Source organism: Bos grunniens, chromosome 5 (genome assembly GCF_055505025.1).
Source record: "Bos grunniens cultivar Pamir isolate PY7600 chromosome 5, Bosgru_T2T1.0, whole genome shotgun sequence".
NCBI lineage: Eukaryota > Metazoa > Chordata > Mammalia > Artiodactyla > Bovidae > Bos > Bos grunniens.
The window spans coordinates 104,232,967-104,246,725 of NC_141169.1; the positions used below are offsets into that span (position 1 = coordinate 104,232,967).

Below are 13,759 nucleotides of genomic sequence, written 5' to 3' on the forward strand. Positions count from 1 at the left end.
CAAAGAATACATTCAGAAAAAAAAGAAACATTTTATGGTAATAAAATACAAAAGAAATTATATACTAGCAAATCTGGTGGCTTAAAAATAAAATGATGCTTGGAAGAAAATTTAGAACCTTGATGCTTCCTTGATACCTACATTAGAATAAACATAGAAACAGAAGAAAATGATCCAAGACTCAAGAATCTACAAAAGCAACAACAATCATAACTGGAAAGTGAAAGTCACTCAGTCGTGTCTGACTCTATGACCTCGTGGTCTATACAGTCCATGGAACTCTCCAAGCCAGAATACTGGAGTGGGTAGCCTTTCCCTTCTCCAGGGGATCTTCCCAACCCAGGGATTGAACCCAGGTGCCGCGCATTGCAGGCAGATTCTTTACCAGCTGAGCCACAAGCGAAGCCCAAGAAAACTGGAGTGGGTAGCCTATCCCTTCTCCAGGGGATCTTCCTGACCTAGGAATCAAACAGGGGTCTCCTGCATTGCAGGCAGACTGTTTGCCAGCTGAGCTATCACAGAAAATCATAACTGAAAAAGAGGAGTGAAAACTGAGTACAGAAATCAACTAAGTAGAAAGCAAATACAAATCAAAAAAATCAATAGGGTCCATTAGTGATTCTCTTAAAAAGAACATTAACACGGATAATCTTCTAGCAAAATCAATTAAGAAAAAAGAGGGAACACAAATTAACAACACCAGTAAAAAAAGGAGGAATATCATTATAGATCTTCCCAACATTTAAAGATAAGAGATATGAACCAGTGTTATTCTAAATTGAAATTTTTTGTAAAGTGGGCCTAGTCCTTGAAAATGCATTACTTGTGAAACGCAACTCACCAAAATCTGATACAAAAAAAAGAGAAAAATATGAGTAAACTTATATTTGTTAAATAAACAGAATCCGTATTATAAAAACTTTCCTCTAAGAAAACTGCAACCTCCAAATGCTAGCACTTCCACAGAGCTCAGAAATGACTCCCACAACAGGATAAAGGAAGAGAGGGAGGGAAAGAATGAGGGCAGGAAGGAAGTGTAACACAGAGGCTGTGGTGAATGTACAAGTTGACCTGCATCTTTCCAACCCTCCCCTCCTGCAATCCTCGCATCTTCATCCCCTCACCATTTTGCACTTCAGTACTGTAGTACCTGGTGGCTCAGAAGATAATCAAGACTCTGCCTGCAATGCAGGAGACCCAGGTTTGATCCCTGGGTGAAGATGATCCCCTGGAGAAGGAAATGGCAACCCACTCCAGTATTCTTGCCTGGAGAATCCCATGGACAGAGGAGCCTGGTGGACTAGGGTCCATGGTGTCACAAAGAGTAGGACAGGACTGAAGCAACTTGGAACACTTGCACCACAGTCCTTCTCAATTTGTTTAGCCCCTCATTGAAAGCTCCTCCTTATTTCAAACAAGCTTCTCTACAGCCTTCTCTAGTCATTGTTTCTACTCTAGATTTCTCCTAAACACAGTACTCCACTTCCAACAATCCACTACTGAGGCTGAAATTTCTCTTCCATACCTGACTCCTAAGATTAAGCAGAAGAAACTCCAAGAGTTCAATTTTGATTAAGATAATGAAAAGACAAGCTATTCTAATCTTATCTCTACTAAATCACCACCACTTAACTTCATCATTAAAACATGTCTGAAAATACAGAAAAGACAGACCAAGGGGAGGGAACTAGTGACAAAAAGAGAAACAGAAGGAACCTGGAACCATTCATAAAAATGTGAGAGCCTAAGTTAGAGCAATGGTAGTCAGGGAGTACAAACCACAAGCAGTGTTTAAATATCAGAGCATTCTCCAATTCTTTACTTTTAAGTGTATCTTAACTGGAATTAATATCAAGACATCAATCTTCTTAGGATGATAACATTCGGAGTTCTAATTTTACAGAAAGTTCAAACATCACACACTCCATTTTCGTTCAGATGCTGATTTATCAAAATATGGTAGAGACACCTGTAGTGTTTCCACAAATTTATCTGCAGTTGGAACCATGATTAGGACATTGTGACAATGACAAAGGTTACTTGAGATGCCAGAAAACAGGTTTGCTTAAAGCAAAAGTTTCTAACTAAAATTTAAAAGCACCTTGAAAATAATTATTTTTAATAAGAATAATAAAGAGAATGGAAGAAAACTTTTGAAGAGATGAATAGATTTATGACATAGTGCTGTAATGGTTTCACAAATGCATGCTTATCAAGCAGTTTTGTATGTCAGTCATACCTCAATAAAGTACCTTTTAAAAAGGAAAAGAATTGTTTTCTTAAGGGCTTCAACTAGAATCATCAAAGATCTGCTGAAGGTGAGATTAGAAAAGATCACTTTTCCAATGATCTTCCTCAACATAAACACCCAAGAGCTGATTGGCTGTGGCTGCTAAGGACCTACTGCAGATGTCCTCAGGGCTCCCTTGTCCCACGATCACATCAGATGGGGTGATTCTTGCCTAAGACCAGCTCCCTACTTCAGGAAACTCACTGTGATAACCAACAATATCTTCCTCCAGTCCAGCTGCTCTGATGGGATTAATATCCTGGACATCTAATCCACAATTATGATAACAACTAGAAGCCTCTCTGTCAAATACTGTGACCACCCACCCACACCCTAGTTTCACTGCTGTCTTTACTGCATCCACCTTGGCACAGGTCAAACACATAGACAGCACTGAGCACTTCTTAGGAGTCACTTCAGGTCCTCTTAGCTTCACTGCCTCTTATACGTGATGCACTCCAGCTGCTGTGTTGTAAACTTCAAGACTGCACTTTCCTGCTCCCTCAACATCCCTGCAAATGTGATGTGAGCTCCCCACTCTGTTGATCAGGTGCACCAGTGTGATGAGATTGTTTTCTGCCACAAGTCCCACTTTGGCTTCCTCTGACTGTGACCTAGAGACATTTAGATGCACCAGTGAAATCCCTTCACACCTTTTCCTTGTGTAACTGCACCCTGACCCCTGGTATGGTCACTTGTCCGCAGGTCTTCCCATGCCATTTGGGGTCACGATTGCTTGGTTGAGCGTTTTCTATTGTCACATCCTCCACATACCAACATGGAGGAGTGTGACTCTTTTAGACCCTATGAGTATGATAAACCTTGTTGCCCACAACTCTTTTACGACCCCTCCCCTCACCATGTAGCCACACCCTAGTGACCATTACATCAAAGAAAACAGAACAATTACCATGATGAGACTACATCACAGAAGCCGAACCCAGAAGCTGTATCTGTATGAAACTTTTGACCTCACCTCTCTGTCTCCTGTGACACATCACAAAGATCCTTCACCCAAGTATGCTCTAAAGGCTGTATCCATAATCTCAGTCATTCTGGTAATAAGACAGAGGCTTTTCCTGCTAGAGATCCCCACACAGACCAGACAGGACTTACCTGAGCAGACTACTCCAGCATCCCGACCATGATTATAGCCATCATTACGATAGTCTTTAATATTAGAATGCTCACAGTCACTGACAGTTGACTCTGTCCCTTCACATGAAGTATACAAAAGCCAAATGGGGCCAAGTCCTGGCCCAAAATAAGCCTTTCCAGGAAAACCAATGGCAGCTCCACACCCCAGCTGTCTGCACACTACAGATGCATCCTTCAATGTCCACCTGTAACCATCCACTGTGCCCCATTCTCCTTGGTGCTTCACTTCCACTCTCCCCTCACAGCGATGGGCTCCATCCTTCAACCTCAGCTCCAGAGCTGCAAGAGAGACACAGACACAGGACACAGGAGAGATTTTAGGAGACCATGTAGTGGTGTATGTTTAAAATGTAAGCTCTCTGAGGAGTAAAAGAGTGCATGGGTTTTATAGTTTTCTATATATAGGTCTTTAGTTTCTTTAGGTAGATATATTCCTAAGTATTTTATTCTTTCCATTGCAATGGTGAATGGAATTGTTTCCTTAATTTCTCTTTCTGTTTTCTCATTATTAGTGTATAGGAATGCAAGGGATTTCTGTGTGTTGATTTTATATCCTGCAACTTTACTGTAGTCATTGATTATTTCTAGTAATTTTCTGGTGGACTCTTTAGGGTTTTCTATGTAGAGGATCATGTCATCTGCAAATAGTGAGAGTTTTACTTCTTCTTTTCCAATTTGGATTCCTTTTATTTCTTTTTCTGCTCTGATTGCTGTGGCCAAAACTTCCAAAACTATGTTGAATAGTAAAGGTGAAAGTGGGCACCCTTGTCTTGTTCCTGACTTTAGAGGAAATGCTTTCAATTTTTCACCATTGAGGATAATGTTTGCTGTGGGTTTGTCATATATAGCTTTTATTATGTTGAGGTATGTTCCTTCTATTCCTGCTTTCTGGAGAGTTTTTATCATAAATGGATGTTGAATTTTGTCAAAGGCTTTCTCTGCATCTATTGAGATAATCATATGGTTTTTATTTGTCAATTTGTTAATGTGGTGTATTACATTGATTGATTTTCGGATATTGAAGAATCCTTGCATCCCTGGGATAAAGCCCACTTGATCATGGTGTATGATCTTTTTAATGTGTTGTTGGATTCTGATTGCTAGAATTTTGTTAAGGATTTTTGCATCTATGTTCATCAGTGATATTGGCCTGTAGTTTTCTTTTTTTGTGGCATCTTTGTCAGGTTTTGGGATTAGGGTGATGGTGGCCTCATAGAATGAGTTTGGAAGTTTACCTTCCTCTGCAATTTTCTGGAAGAGTTTGAGCAGGATAGGTGTTCGCTCTTCTCTAAATTTTTGGTAGAATTCAGCTGTGAAGCCGTCTGGACCGGGGCTTTTGTTTGCTGGAAGATTTTTGATTACAGTTTCAATTTCCATGCTTGTGATGGGTCTGTTAAGATTTTCTATTTCTTCCTGGTCCAGTTTTGGAAAGTTGTACTTTTCTAAGAATTTGTCCATTTCTTCCACGTTGTCCATTTTATTGGCATATAATTGTTGATAGTAGTCTCTTATGATCCTTTGTATTTCTGTGTTGTCTGTTGTGATCTCTCCATTTTCGTTTCTAATTTTGTTGATTTGATTTTTCTCCCTTTGTTTCTTGATGAGTCTGGCTAATGGTTTGTCAATTTTATTTATCCTTTCAAAGAACCAGCTTTTGGTTTTGTTGATTTTTGCTATGGTCTCTTTTGTTTCTTTTGCATTTATTTCTGCTCTAATTTTTAAGATTTCTTTCCTTCTACTAACCCTGGGGTTCTTCATTTCTTCCTTTTCTAGTTGCTTTAGGTGTAGAGTTAGGTTATTTATTTGACTTTTTTCTTGTTTCTTGAGGTGTGCCTGTATTGCTATGAACTTAAAAATAAAATAAAATTAGAGAAAAATAAATAAATAAATAACTGTAAAGAAAAAAAAAAAGAGTGCATGGGATATAGTATTTCCTGACCTCTGTGATATAAACATTCCCACCGTGGCTAACTCTAAGCTCCCAATGTGCCATCACTGAACCTGGAGCAGGAAGGGATGCACCAGGTGTTTCTCACGAGCCTGTAGAACCAGCTCCAGGGACACCACCGAGGACAGGCCTTCAGAGACTCTGGATGCTGCCCTCCCTGTAGATGTGCCCATGGCTACTAGGGCCCAGCTTCCCCATCAGTTACAGCTCATGGCCCCGGATCCGGGAAGGAATCGTCCCTCTCCTTCCCTGTCCGTAAGGAGCATCTCATCCAGCTCAGGAACAGAGGCTGGGGTAACAGGCTCTGAAATGTCCTGGCTATTCCTGCCACCTGGTGTTCATGTCCTTGTGTAATCCTCACTCGAATGTACCTAGTAACACACATCTAACAAGTGGAATTTGACAAAAGTGATCAAATGTCACTTTAGCGATTAAGTTTTAAGACAACTCTGGTTTCTGCATTAAAAAGGAGTTCATTTGTAGGAACATTATAGATGGAGACATTACTAGTGTTCAACAACATTTAAAATTCTCTTTTTATGAGCATGTGGAAATAGTAATACTTCCTTGCCTATTTGAAGTTAAGCATAACCATGTGATCTGGCTCATTCAACAAAGTGGCAGAACAAATGATGTCACTTCCACATAGAAACATTTAAGAGCCAGTATATTTTTCTACCACAGTGAATATTGCAGCCTTGTATCACAGTGGGATATAATACAATGGTGGAGAATCCAACAACCTGAGTGCTTGAAGAATTACCATAGCAGAAGTCCTGCCAAAGTGAACAGAACATGTTATGTAAGGATACATTTTGTATTTTTACTGCACCATACCTAGCTTACTTTTACTAAAATGGAAAATAACAGCAGAAAATTGACAGAAAGAAAAATACTAAGATAAAGACTAGGTATATAAAATTGAGAAACATCTATACTAACATCTAAAACCCCAAGAACAAAAAGAGATGTCAGGGTAGAGTAGACTGAAGCCTTAGATTTACCGAAAGAAAAAAATAAAATTGCCAATCTAAAATTCTACACTCAAAACCATTCTCTCAAAGAATAAAGACCTCAAATGTGCCATTACCAAAATGCTGATGTAGGAGACAGCAGCCTCCATCCTATGAAAAAAGACCAAACTTAGACAGCCATCAGTAACAAAAACAGCTCCAGAAGATCTGAGTACCCTAAGAAGTTTGACCATGCCAAGATACTATCATTTTGGAGGCATCATTACATCCTCCAAACCAGAATCACTCAGTGTCAAGGGTGCCAGGAGAGTTCCTCTCACCAGGAGGGTAAGAGCAGGCTGAGTAACCAGTGTCCCTAGCCTTTGGGGGCACCATATGAAAGTCCTGCTTCAGGTTCACTTCACGCAGACCTGCAAAGCTGAGCCAGTCTTATAGAGATGGCTAGGCATAAGAAAGAAGAGCAAAGGACCAATAGCAACCACATGACAGGAGAAATCACAGTTCACAGTGACGTGCTCTGCAGACAGATGCAGCAGATTTTACCCCTGAAAGAATTAATAACAGCACAGATGATGGTTTCCAGTAGTCATGAATGGATGTGAGAGTTGGACAGTAAATAAGGCTGAGCCCTGAAGAATCGATGCTTTCAAACTGTGGTGCTTGAGAAGACTCTTGAGAGTTCTTTGGAGAGCAAGGAGATAGAACCAGTCAATCCTAAAGGAAATCCACCCTGAATATTTATTGAAAAGACTGATGCTGGAGCTGAAGCTCTAATATTTTGGCCACCTGATGCAAAGAGCTGACTCATTGGAAAAGACCCTGATGCTGGGAAAGACTGAAGGACAAGGAGAAGAGCAGCACAGGATCAGATGTTAGATAGCATCACCAACTCAATGGACATGAGTTTGAGCAATGAGCCATTGTTGGTCTTGGCCTTTGCTGTCTTCCTAGGCCTTCCCACAACCTGAGCACCTGCAACCATTAACTCCCCGACAGAGGCACCTGCAACAGGCCCCCAAAGCCAAATGTGCACACACCATTGGCTCTGGCCACTACCACTGCTGGTCATGACCCTAGGCTCTGGAACCAGAGGCACTGCTGAGAACACTAACTACCATTCCAGTGACAGCAGACCCCCTGCAACACTTGCCAAACACCACACAGTTGTCAGTGCTGTGGACATCAGCAGCCTGAGCCAAACAGCCTCATGCCCTCCCGGACCCAGTGCCACCTTATGCCTCTGCACTTGGCACCCTCAGTACATTCCAGTGTGCCACTACCCAGAAGTGAAAGGCTTTCTCTACTGAATCAGGACATAGAGTCTGGCAGAGGTGACAGCTTTTTAAAATGTGCAGACATCTACAAGAGAATGACACCAAAGGAATACAGTAAACCTCTTGTAACCAGCTCAAATTAATGGAGATCCAAGAACTGCCTGACAAAGAATTCAAAATAATACTTCAAAAGATGCTCAGAGAGTTACAAGAAAATTCAAATATTTATGGATAACAGGAAAATAATACAAATAAAATAAGAGCAATAAAGACATATACTTAAAAAAAAAAAAAAGAACTAGCCAGATATTTTGAAGCTGAATAATAAATGAATGGGTTTTCCAGGTGACGTTAGTGGTAAAGAACCCATCTGCCAGTGCAGGAGATGTAAGAGACTCGAGTTCAATCCCTGGGTCTGGAAGATCCCCTGGAGGAGTACATAGCAACCCACTCCAGTATTCTTGCCTGGTGAATCCCAAGGACAGAGGACCCTGGAGGGCTACAGTCCATGGGGTCACAAAGAATCACACATGACGGAGGTGATTTAGCATGAACACAATACAATGAGTAAACTGAAGAATTCAGTACAGAGATTCAACAACAAACATGACCAAGGAAAAGAAAAAAAAAAAAGAACCAAAAAGTTAGAAGAAAGATCAGTTGAATAGAGGAACAAAAAGAGAATGAAAAGAATATAGAAAGCAGTGGGAACTATGCACACCATAAAAAGAAACAATGTATTGAATGGAGTCACAGGAGAAAAGAAATAATGGCTGAGGAATTCCCTGGTGATGAAGTGGATAAGAATACGCCTGCCAGTGCAGGGGACGTGAATTCAATCCCTGGTCCAGGAAGACTCCACATGCCGCAGAGCAACTAAGCTGGTGTGCCACAGCTGCTGAAACCTGTGCACCTAGAGCCTGTGCTCTGCACCAAGAGAAGCCACCACAATGAGAAGTCTGTGCACTGCAGTGAGGAGCAGCCCCTGCTTACCACAGCTAGAGAAAGCCCGCATGCAGCCAGGAGACCTAGCAAAGAAAGAAAGACTGAGAATTTCCAAAACCTGGGGGAAATCTGGACATGTAAGTTCAAGAAGCTAATAAGTAACCCCAAAATTTCAATTCAAAACAGCCTTCTCCAAGACGCACAGAGTAAACCATCCAAAAGCAAAGACAAAGAGAGAATTCTAAATGTCTAAAGAGAAGAAAAATATCCTGTCACCCAAGAGGACTCCCGTAAGGAGATTGGCATATTTGTCCAAAGAAACCTTGCAGACCATGAAGAAGGATTGATAACATACTCCACTCTCACTCAGGGGAAAGCAGCTCCCAGGGAGGGACAGGAGAGGGCACGAGAGAAAGTGCTCCCTACAGAGTCACAGCAGATCCTGGGAGGGAAAAGGACCATCCCAGGCTCCCAGCACATCAGAAAATGAGTCACCGGGACTGGGGCAGGGACTTGGGAACTTAGACACCTGAGGCTATGCATCAACTGATCTCTACAGACAAGCGGTCCCCTCTCCTGGATGCAGGCTTCTCTGCTCCCTAATGACACCTGGTAGGAACAGGCAAGGCCAGCAGACAGAACCTCTCACAGAGCCCAGTGCTGGGCAGACACGTCAACAAGCAGAGGGGAGCCTGGGGGATGGGAGCCGGAGAGAGGCAGGCAGGTGCACAATTATCTCTGATCCAGTTACAAGGAGTGGCCGTGACACCCAGCCCTGTGGACACCCTGTGTGCTTCACAGGCCAATGGACTCAGTCCATGCTCAGCAGCCCCGTTCCTGTCATGCAGACAGGCTCCATCCCCCTTACACACACAGCCTCACACACTCCCACATACACACACATATTCTCACACAAATTCACACAATCTCCCACGCTACTCAAACACTCCTCACACACCCTCACTCACCCTCACATACTCCTCACACACCCTCATACACCACTCAGACACTCCTCACATACTCCAAACACACACATACACACTCTTCACACCCTCACACACACAAATACATAAACTTCTCACACACACATACACCCTCACACACTCCTCACACACACACACATACTTCTCATACCCTCATACACGCACACCCTCACACACTCCTCACCTGCACACATACACACACACACACACACACACACAAAAAACACAAGCACAGAGCCTACAGGAGCACAGACACAGGAAACATGGGGACCCAGGGGCAGTGCTCACATACCAGGCACGTGGAGCGGGTGGGAACAGCCCAGAGTCCCAGCTGGGGTTAGTCGCTGGAACTTGCACACACTTGGAGCCACTGGGACCCTAGAAGCTCCCTGAGGACAAGGGAGACAGCGGAGGAGATTCAGGCTGACCCAGCTCGGTCCAGACCAAACCTCACTGCTCTGTAAAATCTGCCGCTATGACCAGTGGACCCCCCACAGGAGACGGACCAGTATTCTCAGCCACAGTGCTTCCTTTTTGGTGAAAAACACTAAGACTGCAGCTCCACAACTCCACACACCTTTCCCTTCATCAAGGCATCCACTCCCTGCTGTGGACCCAGGACAGGGGCAGCTCTTACCTTGACCACCCACCACGGTGCCGAGGAGGAGGACACAGAGTCCCCGCAGGGAGAGGTGTCTGCCCAGAGCCATCCTGACCCCACGTCCTCAAGGTCACAGTCCCAGCTGCAGGATCAGCCTGTGAGGAGGCGTCAGGGTGCCGACTGGGGTCTATATAGACCACCCCTTACACCCTCCCTCCCGAGAGCCAATAGCGACACCTCTCACCATTTCAGGCACTATCGGAGGCTGCATCTGCCACTTTCTGCAGCTCAGACACCAATGAGCTTCTGAATCTTCAACATCTCCTTATATGAGCAACACGGTCCTTTGACCTCCTTCTTCCGTGGTCCTGAGAGCCAGGCCCCATAATCAGGGCTGGCGTAGAAAACTATGAGTACCTTTCTTTCCTCTGATCACCCTGGCCAATCCCCAAGGACTGAGATTTCACAGAGTCAGGTTGTGGAAACGATTGGCCCTCGGGGAATAACTCTAGTGGAATCAAACACTGATCTTCCCAGTACTGACCTCAGGCTGGAAGCAGAGTACTACAAGAAGGCTTGAAATACAAGAATATTTATTGGGCCAGCAGAAAATGAGGACAAGGATTTCAGGAATTCACAGGTGACCATGGAGAGGGTGAGGTGGAAACCATTAAGTTGAGGGGATGAGTCTGCTGGTCTTTCTTCTCTTCTCAGAATGATCTGGAGACTGGGTCCTGGAGAAGGTGTATTTATGCTCAGTTGTGTCCTACTCTTTGTGACCCCTGGGATGTAACCCGCCAGGCTCCTCCGTCCATAGGCTTTCCCAAGCAAGAATACTAGAGTGGATTGCCATTTCCTTCTCGAGGGGTTCCTCTAGACCCAAGGATCAAATCCATGTCTCCTGTGTCTCCTGCATTGACAGGGGGGTTCTTTATTGCTGAACCACCTGGGAAGCCCTATAAGGGATTTTCACACATGCTAAATCCCTTTCCCTTTATTGCATTTCATTTTATATGAAATACCCCTTTCACCTAGTCAACAAATGATGCTTCAGGAGAGAAAGAGATTGCTGTTACAGGAAACAAAGAGAAAGTAGTAGTCATCATTCAACCCTAACCCTCCAAAATAGGAGTGGGGCTCTATAGAAGAAAATATATAGCTTAGAAAGATTAACATTTTCTAAACTTCACGATTTCTGCCTTTGGAAAGGGAAAGTTTGGTTTGATAGGATTCAGAACCCACCTGTATTATTAGCCATAACTAAAGAAGATGCAAAATATTATTTAAGGGAACTGCCCCCAGAGAGAATGATAAATAGAAAGTATTCTGCTGCACTGTGGCTGCAGGCAAGGGGCAAAGAAGATGCTAACAAAGCAGAAAAGAGAAGTCCATTCATTCTGAGTTCAAGAGGAAAGTTGGCGGCAAGAACGGAATTCCAGGTGGACTGAGGGCACAGAGCCAAGCAGGAGGGACTGATGTCCAGTGTGGCCATTGCTGCCTTGTTGTGTCCCACTGATCAGAGAAGCCCCCAGATGCTCTCCAGAAAGTAGCCCAGGGATGCATATAGAGACAGAGAAGAGCAGTAAGGATGCAAGACAGAGCTCCCCCATCGAAAGTCAAGGTCACTAACAAACTGCCCTCATTCCTCATACTCCCTCAGGCTCAAGATTCCCATGATACACCTTCTGGTCCACACAAACCCACTGTGAGGCCCCCTCACGCTGACTCTCATCATTTCAGCACAAACTTGGGAAGGACCCACCTGTGACACACACGCCCCAGAGTCCCCACCAGAGCTCAGAGATGGCGTCACACCCTTCCCCACCCACACCTGAAGGTCTTAATGAAGCCAACACGGAGGGAAGCTGTGGACCAGTCCACAGGCTTGTCACATCCCCCACTGGAAGGACCCCTCATCCCGGTCAGCAGACACAGTTTCTCTGTCCTGCCATACCCATCCTTCCTACTTGAGACTCAGGTAAATGAAAAGGGAGAAAAGTCAATTGAACACATGCTTTTCTCCCTCTAAATATGTTAATATTAACCTGTTATTTTATAACACTTGTCCTGTGTTCCTCTGACTTCCAAGCCCCCATCTGTACATGAACCCCATCTCCTTCTGGATGCTTAACACAGTAGTGATAATAACTGATTATAAATGTCAGAACCCGAATATAAACTCAGGTGCTAGGGTAGGAACAGGATCTGCTCAGTCACTAGAGTCGATGCTCTACTCCCCCTGGGACCCAGAGTCACCATTCCTTACCCAGTTATGGATTCTGCAGCATCACCGGAAACCACCAGACAAACACCTAGAACACAGGACGTGCTTCCTGGAGTCCAGTCATTCCTCCCACAGGATGACACAGGGATGCATTTAGTGAACCAGGTACACGTAGTCTCACCTCAGGATTGAGATCTCGTAGGTAACATACTGTTAGGGACTCCATACCCCATTATAAGGATGGAGTGGGCTGGAAGGAGGGGTTAACCCAGGCCTGGCAGGCTGTGCCCAGGCAGCACCCTCTACCCAGAGCTGGGGATGCAGGGTCAGCATGGACCAACTCACCCTCTGATGAAGATTCGTCTTCTCTGACACATAAGGAAATCTCAGTGTCCCATCTTATCCAAGATTTGAAGGAGGGAAGCTTTAGGGAGGACACTAACCCAGCTGTGTCCATATGAACTTCAGGGGTCAGGAGAACAGGCTCAGGAACCAGTCTGCCTGGCCTGACTCAGAGCTCAGCCACATACCATGTGTGTGACCTTGAACAGGGTCCTTGCATTCTCTGTATAGTGGCTTTGTCTGTAAAAGAAGAGTTATACTTGTGTATAGATGACAGAGTTTTGGTTAGAATTAAATGAGTTGGCATTAGTAAGAGATATAACTAGTCAACAGTAGTACATCATCTTGGTGGAGAAACAATATTAGGGCCCCTCTCTCCATCCCATCCCAGGAATCTCAGGGCTCTAGAACAGGAATTCAATTCTGTTACCTGGAGCCTTGACTGGAGTTGTCAGAACTCTCCCAGGAACCACATGCTGTGACAGTGATTGGGGCCAGAGTTGTGAGTCTTCCACACATTGCCCTTTCTCTCTGTGCCCCAGACAGAGGTTCTACTGCTCATGAACCTCGACCTTACCAACTGTGAACCTCATGAATTAAGTTGTTTACTTGCTAATTTTACTTTATAAATGGACTTGGTAAATGTTCTGTGTCTAATTCACCTCCTTATCCCCAATGCCTGCTAAGAGACACCTAAATGGTGTCTCTTGTATACCTGAATGAATGGATGTCAGCCAGATATTTTGCACAAATCATTTCAATCAAAATAAATCTTTTGAGATATAATTTAACTTGATGTGAGGACTTAACAGCACAATGCAAGTTGTGTCAATTGTTGTAATGATATTTCAATATGATTAAATGATATAAGCTATGTATGGTTCACTTCTACACTTTTCTGCAATGAATGCAGTCAATTGCAATACCAGAAACAAGGCTGGCCCCATTCCAAGAGCAGTGCTGAGAGAGCCAGTTGTAAACATGTATAAATGCTGCATCTTTGTATATCTGAAGATAAAG

At 43.8% G+C, this 13,759-nt stretch overlaps 1 protein-coding gene across 1 annotated transcript in view; it reads right to left on the reverse strand.

Moving 5' to 3' along the window:
• Positions 1-10,324, reverse strand: part of LOC147372847 (antigen WC1.1) — a 64,812-nt gene extending 54,488 nt beyond the window's left edge. The window contains exons 1-2 of the mRNA XM_086402116.1: positions 10,210-10,324; positions 3,407-3,727 (exon numbers count right to left, since the gene is read on the reverse strand). Of these exons, the coding sequence (XP_086258242.1) occupies positions 3,407-3,727; positions 10,210-10,282 (394 nt within the window). The 5' untranslated portion in view covers positions 10,283-10,324. The remainder of the gene's footprint in view (positions 1-3,406; positions 3,728-10,209) is intronic.
• Positions 10,325-13,759: the final 3,435 nt, after the last annotated feature.